General features: G+C 40.4%; 1 protein-coding gene across 1 annotated transcript in view; it reads right to left on the bottom strand.

Moving 5' to 3' along the window:
- Nucleotides 1-17: 17 nt before the first annotated feature.
- The window catches only part of LOC127178049 (intermembrane lipid transfer protein VPS13B-like), a 78,856-nt gene continuing 68,137 nt past the window's right edge, over nt 18-10,736 (bottom strand). Inside the window, 9 exon segments of the mRNA XM_051130677.1 lie at nt 18-580; nt 3,185-3,434; nt 4,275-4,377; nt 4,771-4,947; nt 5,032-5,202; nt 5,317-5,493; nt 8,032-8,789; nt 8,875-8,990; nt 10,491-10,732. Coding sequence (XP_050986634.1) covers nt 332-580; nt 3,185-3,434; nt 4,275-4,377; nt 4,771-4,947; nt 5,032-5,202; nt 5,317-5,493; nt 8,032-8,789; nt 8,875-8,990; nt 10,491-10,732 — 2,243 coding nt within the window. The 3' untranslated portion in view covers nt 18-331.

Genomic DNA, 10,736 nt, shown 5'->3' with positions numbered 1-10,736 from the left:
CACGCGTGACGTCGGCGTCATGATACACTGTACAGCTTTAGTAAATATATTTTAATTACAAAATACAGATTCATTATACAGTAACACTCATTTATCGTTAGACAAGAACACAGGAGCAAATTATGAAATAAAAACAGTAAATCATCTTTCTTGCATTGATTATAAAAATACAAAATGAAAGGCCTTTTGGTTTAAAGCATCACATGCACCTCATTCACACAGAAGCAGCCAATCAGAGACGAGCTCTGGCCGACGTAGTGACGTCCCTCAACGATAATAAAGTGTTTTACTCTATAAATAACACAAACACGAAGATGAACAGGTCCGGCCATCAGTGGAAGCCGACGCGCAGCGCTTTGTTTTTCACCATGTTGAACTTGCAGACGAACACGCGTGTGAAGGCGGGGTCCGCGTGATACCGGTACGTTTTGGAGACGGTGGGCGGCGGCTCGGCGGGAGTGACGGCCGGCTGCTGATGGAGGGACGACAGAGACGGAGACAAATACTGAGACGCTCCCGTGACAAAATCCACCAGCCGACTGTACTGCAGCTCAGAGAGACGCTCACGAGCCCCGTCCACCTGAGACACGGAGACACAGCGAGAGACGGCTGAGCATCACACCACGGCCATCAGGTGCAGAAACACAAAACATCTGACTTCTGCATCAACAACAGATGAGAAAAGAAACCAAAGAAAACCCTCTGGATGTTCAGTCATAGTTGACATATTCTGACCTGAAAAAAAACTCAAAAAATGACTATGAAGCAAATGTCGTCTAGTGCTGCGACCAAACAACATCTCACTGAAAAGCTCTTCTTTTGTGATATCAACTTCAAATTTGGAGCAAAGATTTATGGCTTTGATTTTTAGGCTGCTTTAAAGTGTAATATGTTTAGAAAAAAAAAAAAAATATATATATATATATATATATTCTATATAAAATTTTAAAATAGTATTTTTGTGCATTTATCATAATAATAAACAAACTTCATTTTTTTTGCTTTACTTTATAAAGTAACCAAACTTAAGTCTGCGCTCCAAAGCATTCAAGACTTAAAACAGTTTAAATTGGAATCTCATTTTCAGGTCTGTGCTCAAAAAGTGGTTAACAGGTAATAAATGTATCATAATTATTCCATAAATATAACTTAGTACCATAAAATCTCCACTACCAATTACACAAAAACATTCAGAAACATCAATGCTGAAAAATGGTAAATGTATTAGTTCTATGCATGAAGGTCATTATAACCCTTATTAACACTTCATTTAGCTTGGATTATTTATTTGTAAAGCGACCTTGAGGTTCTGAACAATGATGTATAAAAATATACAAATGTGTACCTCAATATCACTGTGAGTGCTGCTGCAGTATGAGTGTGTGTGTGTGTGTGTGTGTGTGTGTGTGTGTGTGTGTGTGTGTGTGTGTGTGTGTGTGTGTGTGTGTGTGTGTGTGTGTGTGTGTGTGTGTACTTGTTCTTGCTACATTGTGGGGACCAAATGTCCCCACAAGGATAGTAAAACCTGAATTTTTTGACATGGTAGGGACCGGCCTGCGGTGATTAAAAATAGTAAATGATGTTTAAACAATAATGTAACAATGCAAACATGTTTTCTGTGAGGGTTAGGGTTAGGGTTAGGGTTGGATTAGGGGATAGACAGTATCATTTGGTCAGTATAAAATCTATAGAAGTCTATGTACTACTGTACCAATTTTTTCAGTAACAGTTACTTTACTCTTTACACTCTGTACATTTATTTCAGTGAAAAAATAAGTCCAAAAATCTCAATTTCAACATTTTGAACAATACGGCCCTACAATCATTTTCTTTTCTTTCTTTTTTTTTTTCAGAAATTCTTGTGTTTTAATTTTTCTGATAATTAAATGAAGGCATTAAACATTTATTTATTTTTAATGAAATTAGAAATAAACCCTTTTATTTGTTGCCAAACAAACAGAGGTTTTCTGTTCAAATTAATACATGGAAGAAAAATTGTGTGAATATTCTGTTTAAACAAATGTAATAATAATTGTAGAATTTTTTTCTACAATTAGGTGGTTAAACTTCTTGTAATATATATATATATATTTTTAGCATTTAATTGTTTTATTTAAATTTGCCAGAAATAGGAATATATAAACGCCTACATTATACTGTACAAAAGTAATACAAGACTAATACATTTCTGTTACGTGTTAAACCGTACTTTTATTTTGACAGGTTGCCGGATAGTTTTTGTGTGAATACACTATGATATGATGCTAATTTCCTCAAATGAAATGGTAAAATTCACATGAAGTGACTCTCACAGCAGCTCTGGAGATGAAGTTCATGTGTTTATGTCGTCATATAATGAGACCCAAAGGCCGAAAACCACCGCGAGCCTCGCGTGTGCTTCAGTATTTGTCTAGTAAACCAAACTACGTCTCCGCCATTCACTCATACAGAGTCAAACGGAACATGGAGGAGTCATATTTAAACCGACACTAGACTAGACAGACACTAGTCCATATCGCGATTCGAATGAAGTGAGAGACCTACTTTTGCTTTATTCATCCAAAAATTGACGAATTCTGTGGCATTCCGCGCTATAGAGTAAATCCGTTTTTATGAATGGACTCGTGATCCCGTCCGCGTATTCGCTGAGAAATTGTAAACACGTGTCCACGTAGAGACAGAAATGACATGCTGTTGTGTAAATAAGATAAATAACATAAGACTATTTTGTTTGTTTAATAAAAGAACAAGGTATAGACCTGTTCTATAGCAAAAGGTAACCTTAAAGACTTCTATTGTGATCTGGCGCTATAGAAAATAAAGTTTATTTGACCCCCTAATATAATGGCAGGGGAAACACTTATGTTTGTGCGTACCTGGTATTTATCAAGTTATGGGGACCAAATGTCCCCACAAGGATAGTAATACCAGTAAATTTTGACCTTGTGGGGACATTTGTGAGGTCCCCATGAGGAAACAGGCTTATAAATCATGCAGAATGAGTTTTTTTGAGAAAGTAAAAGTGTGCACAGTCTCCTGTGAGGGCTAGGTTTAGGTGTAGGGTGATAGAAAATACAGTTTGTACAGTATAAAAACCATTACACCGATGGAATGTTCCCATGGAAAAACATGGAAACACAACATGTGTGTGTGTGTGTGTGTGTGTGTGTGTGTGTGTGTGTACCTCAGTGTCACTGGTCACTCGGTGCTGCTGCAGTGTGAGTGTGATGCGTCCAGGCGTGTGCGTGTCATGTTCACACTGGATCTCAGTGATGGGAAAGGCCTGTTGCTGCGCGTCTTCACACACACTGACCACAAACAGAACCTCTCCGCTCAGCAGCAGACAGCCGGCGTGTTCCTGCCCCGATCCGCTCACCATACGCACGTCTAGAGCCATGTGCAGCTCCGGACGGCCCAGAGACTGCAGCATCTTCCTACAGACACACACACACACACACATCTGACTGAGATGTAGAAGATGAAGGTCACCACATTCACCCCCCGATGAGGGTTTTCCAAAATTAATTAAATAATAAAAATGTTAAATTTAAATTAAAAAAAATAAATAAAATTAAAATATTTAAATACAATATTTAAAATGTATCAAAATAAAACATTAAAAATTAAATCACAGAAATGTAAAAAAGTCAAAATAAAAAAATATTTAAATAAAATACGTACTAAAATGATTTATTATAAAAATATAAAATTAAAACAATAAAATGGTAAAATAATAAAAATAAAAAACATACTAAAAATTTTGAAATTATAAAAATGTCAAATTAAAATAATTAAAAAAATCAAAATAAAACAAAAAAATCAAATAACAAAAATGCTAAATTAAAATACATTTTAAAATAATTCAAATAAAACTAAGATTTAAAGTGAAATATTAAAACAATATATACAAATACAAATCAAAATACATAATAAATATTAAATTACAAAAAAGTAAAATTAAAGTAAATCATTTTAAATAATAAAAATAAAGCACTTAATAAAATTAAATTATAAAAATGTACAATTAAAATAATATTTTTTAAAAATCAAATTAAAGTGTTTACTAAAAATTAATCACATTATAAAATACTAAATTTTAATGATTTTAAAATAAAACTCAAAACACTTAATAAAAATAAATTCAATTAATTAAAAATAAAAATCTAAATTAAACAAACTAAAATGAATCGAATCATATCAATGTAAAAATAAAATAATGTTTAAAAAACAAACCAAAATCAAACACTATGTAAATGTAAAAGCTGGTGTTTTACCAGACGTATTTGACGTGGCTGTTGGAGGCGTCGGCTGATCTGGTGTCAGTCGGCAGGTGGAGCTGTTTGGGAAGCTGCCAGAGACCCGCGCCGTGCAGCAGACCTGCACACACACACACACACACACACACACACACACACACACACGTCTGGTTTATTATCTTTGTGGGGACTCTCCATAGGTGCAATGGTTTTTATACTGTCCACACTGTATTTTCTATCCCCTTACCCTAACCCTACCCCTAAACCTAACCCTTACAGAAAACTTTCTGCATTTTTACTTTCTCAAAAAATCTCATTCTGTATGACTTAAGCTTTTGTACCCATGGGGACCTCAATTTAGGTCCCCATCGTGACACGAGTCCCCATTAGTATGTGTGTATTCAGGTTAAAGTCCCCACCAGGATATAGAAACCAAAAGTACATACACACACGTCACTGCACATGTGCACATAAACACACACTCCTGCGCTCATCTACTTGAATGTTCTCGTACCGTATCCCGTCTGCGACACCAGCTCAGCTGCTCCTCCGATTGGCTTGGTGAAAACTCCCACAATGCCTTTCCCCACTCCTGAGATGACGCCGCGGGCCGCGCTGCTCGCAGAGTTCGGCAACTCCAGCGTCCGTGTGAACGTCTGCATGGGCTGATCCACGATACCCGCAATTGCTCCTACACACACGTGCACGAATAAGAGACTGCAGACTTACAGGGATGGGGTGTGTGTGTGTGTGTGTGTGTGTGTGTGTGTCTCACCCAGCAGGCTGATACCGAGTCTCGACAGGCCTTGTCTCAGTCCGTCTCCCAGAGTTTCGGGTAACTGTCTCCTCCACTCCTCCTGTCGCATGTAATGCTCGTCATCCAGCGACAGACGGTCCATGTTACGCGCCAGACTCGTGGCCAGATTTGTGATGGATGTCAGAGTCCCTGCAGACACACACACACACACACACACACACACACAGTGAGCTGCAGATACGAGACGCAGCAGGAGAATCAAACCATAGAACGACTGACACTGGAATCTCGTGTGTGTTTGACCTTTAGAGATGTGTTTGATGAACGAGTTTGTTCCTCTAGAGACGCCGCTGATAAACGCTCCCGGGCCACGAGTCAAACCCTCGTACGGCAAACGGAAGAAATCCGACACGCCGTTCCCGATACTCCGCACCAGACTGGCCGGACTGCCCAGAATCTCCAGAGAACCCACGACCCAACCTACAACACCATCACAAACACCACACCGATGCACTCAAAAAGAAAATCCTCTCCATCAGAATGAGCAGAACACAACATGACGTTTAAGATCAACAACACATAAACATACAAAACTGATCATTAGGAGGATTAGTTGATATATGATGATGATGATGATGATGATGATGATATACATATATACAGTGCTGCATGAAAGTTTGTGAACCCTTCAGAATTTTCTATATTTCTGCATAAATATGACCAAAAAATTCATCAGATTTTCACACAAGTTTTGAAAATTGACAAGGAGAAGGATTAAAATATATACTTTGTCATTTATTTAATATGAAAAATGATCCAGCGTTAAATATTTGTGAGTTGCAAAAGTATGTGAATCTCTAGAATCAGCAGCTAATCTGAAGGTGAAATTCGAGTCAATCTGTTCAGAAGTGATTTCAGTCAATAGGACAACAATTAGGTGTCGGTTTATGCCCTGTTTTACTTAAAGAACAATGACCTAATAAAGTCTGATCATGGTTGTGAAAGTGAATCATGGCAAAAACAAAGCAGATCTCTGTGGACCTCAGAAAAAGAGTTGTTGCTGCCGTTTTGCCGCATCTGGGTCAGGACGACTTACGACAACACATTCTGAATGACACCAGCACATTCTAAAGGAAAAAGTCAGGACGTCTGTCCATCAACTCAAATCTAGAGAGAAAGTGGCTCATGCAGCGAGACAACGGCCACACGCGCACAAGTCATTCGAACAAAAAATGATTAAACAAGAACAAAGGTAATGTTACAGAGCGGCCGAATCAAAGTCCGGACCTTAATCCAATTCAAATGCTATGGAAGGACCTGAAGCAGCAGTTCATAGCAGGAAACCCACCAACATCACAGGGTTCAAGTGTTTCTGTACTGAAGAATGGGCTAAAATTCCTACAAGTTGTTGTGCAGGACTGATCAGCAGTTACAAAAACGTTACCTGCAGTTATTGCTTCAAAAAGGAGTCACAACAGATACTGAAAGCACCTCGCAAATATTTAACACTGGATCATTTTTCTCAATAACTAAATGACAAAGTACATATTTTTGTCTTGTTTGTTTGATTGGATTCTCATGTGTGAAAATCTGATGATGTTTTGTGTCATATTTATGCAGAAATATAGAAAATTTCAAGCAACACTGTACACATATATATATATATATATATAAAATCAGCATCGGAAATGAACTGATTTCTACAAGGGCATTTCGTATGTCATTTTTATAACTACCTTATTAAATGCATCTCTGTTGTTGTTTTCCTGTTTTAACCAGTTCCTTCAATCAATCACAACACTATAGACGTGTTATCGATCGGGTCATTCCGTCTCAAATCAACCAAATTTCAAAAACTTACCCAGCTCAGATTTTTTAAATATTTTTGTAAAGAAAGAGACATGTAGAGTGATGAAAGCCAAAATATTAAGGCTGCGTCTGAAAGCTCTAAACCTCCTGTTCCGCTGCCTCTCATGTCCCAAACTGTTCCTGGAGTCGCCTTCGCAGCCTTTGACGTCATTGCCTGATAAGGCAGCTGACTAGGCGTTTGGACGCAGCCAAAATGTCACGGATGGTCACATTTTTCTTGTATAACAATGTCATGGATGAGCCAAATTACAGGAGGGTAAAAATGACTTCAGAAAGATGGCAGCACCATTATGTTATTTTTACACAGAGATTAGTAGATCTGTTAGTAAAATCTGTTGATCTTAGCAATCTTTATTGCATTATGTGTCAATGGTGACCATTCAAAAATGGGGAAACAGCACTTTCAAAAATGTTTCTCCAAAGTTTGCATGCCTGTAATTTGAGAAGTACTGAAGATATCCTAATGCCCTTTTAGTTATTGGGTCTTAACAAATGCTCCTTTTGGTATCTTCATTTTGAAGGGACTGTATGGTTCGATTACAGAGATATTGCAACTTGAATATGGCTTCAGGAGAAAAACATTTTTACAAATTTTTAGTGGTCAAAAACCAAACGTGGGTCACTTTGCAAAAATTTGAGACATTTTTTCTTTTAAAGAGGAATTTCTGAAGAACAAACACTGTTGAAACTAGAGATTAGAAGGGCATTAAGATATCTTTTATTATTTTTTGAGTTACAGACACGCAAACTTTGGAGGAGAAATTTGAAGAGTGCCGTTTCCCCATTTTTGAACGGTCATCATTGGCACATAATGCGACACAGATCGGTGAAGTCAACAGATTTTACTAACAGACCGATCTCTGTGTTGAAATAATTTGGCTCTGAATCTCAGGTGAAAACTGCCATCTTGACCTCCCTCTACAAAATAATGGATTACTCAGCAAATATTCATCCATGACATTTATTATTTTGGCTTTCATCTCTATACATGTCTATCTTTCTTCAAAAAAAAAAAAAGTAAAAAAAAAATAGCGAAATCAAAAATTTGAGCTGGGGACCTCACAGCAGCTGACCGCTTTCACCACAACTGGAAGCTCAGAGATTATAGTGTTTAATTCTAGTGTGTGTGTGTGTGTGTGTGAGACGCACCTGCCCTGAAGAGCGCTCCTGCGGCGTAGTGCATGGCGAGCGTGTGCACGAGCTGTCGCGGCGTGGTGCAGATGGGGCCGCGCTCGAACAGCGAGAAGGACAGCGGCGTGTGGTCGGAGGCGATGTAGAGCTTCAGCGACGCGTGGATGCTCACCAGCAGATGAACCGGCTCGATCGACAGCTTCTGCAGCCGCACCGGCGTCACCAGAGCGCACGTGGACTCCAGCACCTCCCGAGGGACCGCCGGCTCCGCCCCTCCGCCGCGGCTCCGCCCGCCCGTGCCGCATTCTGGGATGTAGGTGTGGAAGAGCGTCTTCATGTAGTAGATGAAGGTGTCCTCCAGATAGACGCGCGCCGGTCTGACGCGGAAGGCGAGCCGGTCCAGCCGTCCGTCGGCGGAGACGGTGACGGTCAGGGACAGGAAACAGGCGTCGCAGAACTCCTGCAGCTGCTGCGGGGTCGGCGCGAGGTCGGGCTCGCCCTGGGGCTCCTGGCACACGATGACGGGGAAGTGGAAGCTGGCGCGCTCGTACAGCTGGTTGTCCACCTGCAGGCCGCCGCAGTGAATCTGGACGGTGTGGACGGGCGGCCCGTCGGTGCCGTCGATCGACGGTTCGTCGGGCGGGAGCCGGAGCAGCAGTTTGGTGACGGTGAGACGCAGCAGCTCCACCGAACTGGACGGGCTGGTGATGTCGTCACAGAGCGCCACGCTCGCCTCGTTCAGCAGGATCCTGAAGGACAGCATCTGGTCGGACGGCCTGTGGGAAACACACGGGTGAGCGAGTCAAACGCCGCCCTCTGGTGGAGAAACTCAACACGCGCTCGAACGTAAGCGTGTCTGACCTGTGATGTGCGACGACGTCTCCCGCGCTGCTCTCCGGCGCGAGCGTCAGCGTGATGGTGCCGCTCTGGTGAAGAACGTCAATGTACAAACAGCCGAAACCAGGAAGAAAAACAACCTAGAAAACACACAGGAACTCCAGTCATGAGGACTGTGACGACTGGAGATTTCTGACACACTCTTTCAGTCAAATTCTTACATTTAACCAGTCAGAATAATAAGACATTTTTGCTGTTACCAAGCAAATTAAATAAGTATCAACAAAATTTATCTTTGCAATCCAGAGAAAATATTTTAAACATATTTGAAATTATTTAAAAATGAAAAGAAAGGCCACTTTAAATATGAAATTAAAGCCACCAGCAGGTGGCAGCAAGTCACTGTTAAGTGAGTTACTGCGACTGAACCGAATCATTTAAACGTTGATTCATTCAAGAACGAAACACCTTCATTTTGCTCAGAGACGCAAAACAGTGCTGTGGCTGCGTTTGAATGATTTTTGTTGGCGAAACTGAGCATAAACGGGAAATATGCCTAAAACGTATAACGTAGAACTATGTCTAAAACGTAAGTCTCTTAATATTAACTACTTTTTTTGAACTGTTGTATAAAATAAATCCATGTAGAGACAGAAATGACATGCCGTCGTGTAAATAAGATAAATAACATAAGGCTATTTAGTTTGTTTAATAAAAAAACGAGGTACGGACCTGTTCTCTGAGAAAGGTAACTCTAAATAACCTCTGTTGTGATGTGGCGCTATATGCAAAATAAAATGAAATTAAATTAACTTGACCTTCAAGGTGGGGCGGGGCAGCCCCTAATATAATGGCGGGGAAACACTGTGTTCATTCTAAACAATACAACAAGAAAAAAATGATCAAATACAAAAGAATGTCTGTTTTCTGGTTAATTGTTTGTTAAAAGTGTATAAGGTTGCCAATAATCAGAGGTATGTAATAGTATAAGCATATTTTTCTTGTGTAACAATAATTCAATCTGGCTCAATATGTTTTCACTAATTATTACCGCAGGCATAAAACAAAAGAAAATTATCAGCAAAACTCGGACTGGCTTGAATGGCTTGACTGCAGAGCGATTACAGTACGCAATGAAATATAATCATCGCTGTCATTTAACGGTGGATGTGGTGAATACGGTGTCCGTGATCAAAATATTAAGAAGACACTGAAAGCGACAGGTGCGAGCACATGTTTGAGATGGTGAATGTAGTGGGGCAGAGCGATCTGACAAACACAGTGATGGTAAAATCATCTGCTCAAATTGAACCCTTCTAGGTTTCAAAACATAACGAATTATGCTTTATTTTATTCTTTTGTAACTGTTATTCAAATATCAGGAGTGTTTTATGCTATTGCAGCAGTTAGAGATCCATCCGTGTTGGATATATAGATCCGGGTCACTGAAGACCCGAACACGTACTAATGACTGGCAAAACATTCACACATTTAAGGGTTAACCACAAAGATTTTGGCCACAGCATGCAGCCCTACACAGCAAACCTGGAAGGTTTTTTTTTTTGCATTATGAATTTATCCGAAAATTTTGATCTGATTTCACCCGGAATCGTGCGGCTCTAGTGTTAGGTGTCGTGCACCTGTGTTCCAGGACTGCTGAGATCGATGGCGTCAGTCCAGCCCGCTGCGGTGGGCGTGCCCATGTGGCTGGTGGGCGTGCCCGTGGGGCAGGTGGGCGTGTCTGTGATAATACGCAGCTGCAGGGTGGGAAGCGTCTCTTTCTGTCGGCACTCGGGGAAACTGGAGGCCTGATGAAACAACTCATGATGGACAGACGAGAGAGCAGGAACCGTCCGACTGAACACCTCCGACCTCACAGACTCTGA

Source organism: Labeo rohita, chromosome 16, assembly GCF_022985175.1.
Source record: "Labeo rohita strain BAU-BD-2019 chromosome 16, IGBB_LRoh.1.0, whole genome shotgun sequence".
Lineage (NCBI taxonomy): Eukaryota > Metazoa > Chordata > Actinopteri > Cypriniformes > Cyprinidae > Labeo > Labeo rohita.
Note: the sequence above shows the minus strand (reverse complement) of the source record. Positions and strands in the feature narration are given on the sequence as shown.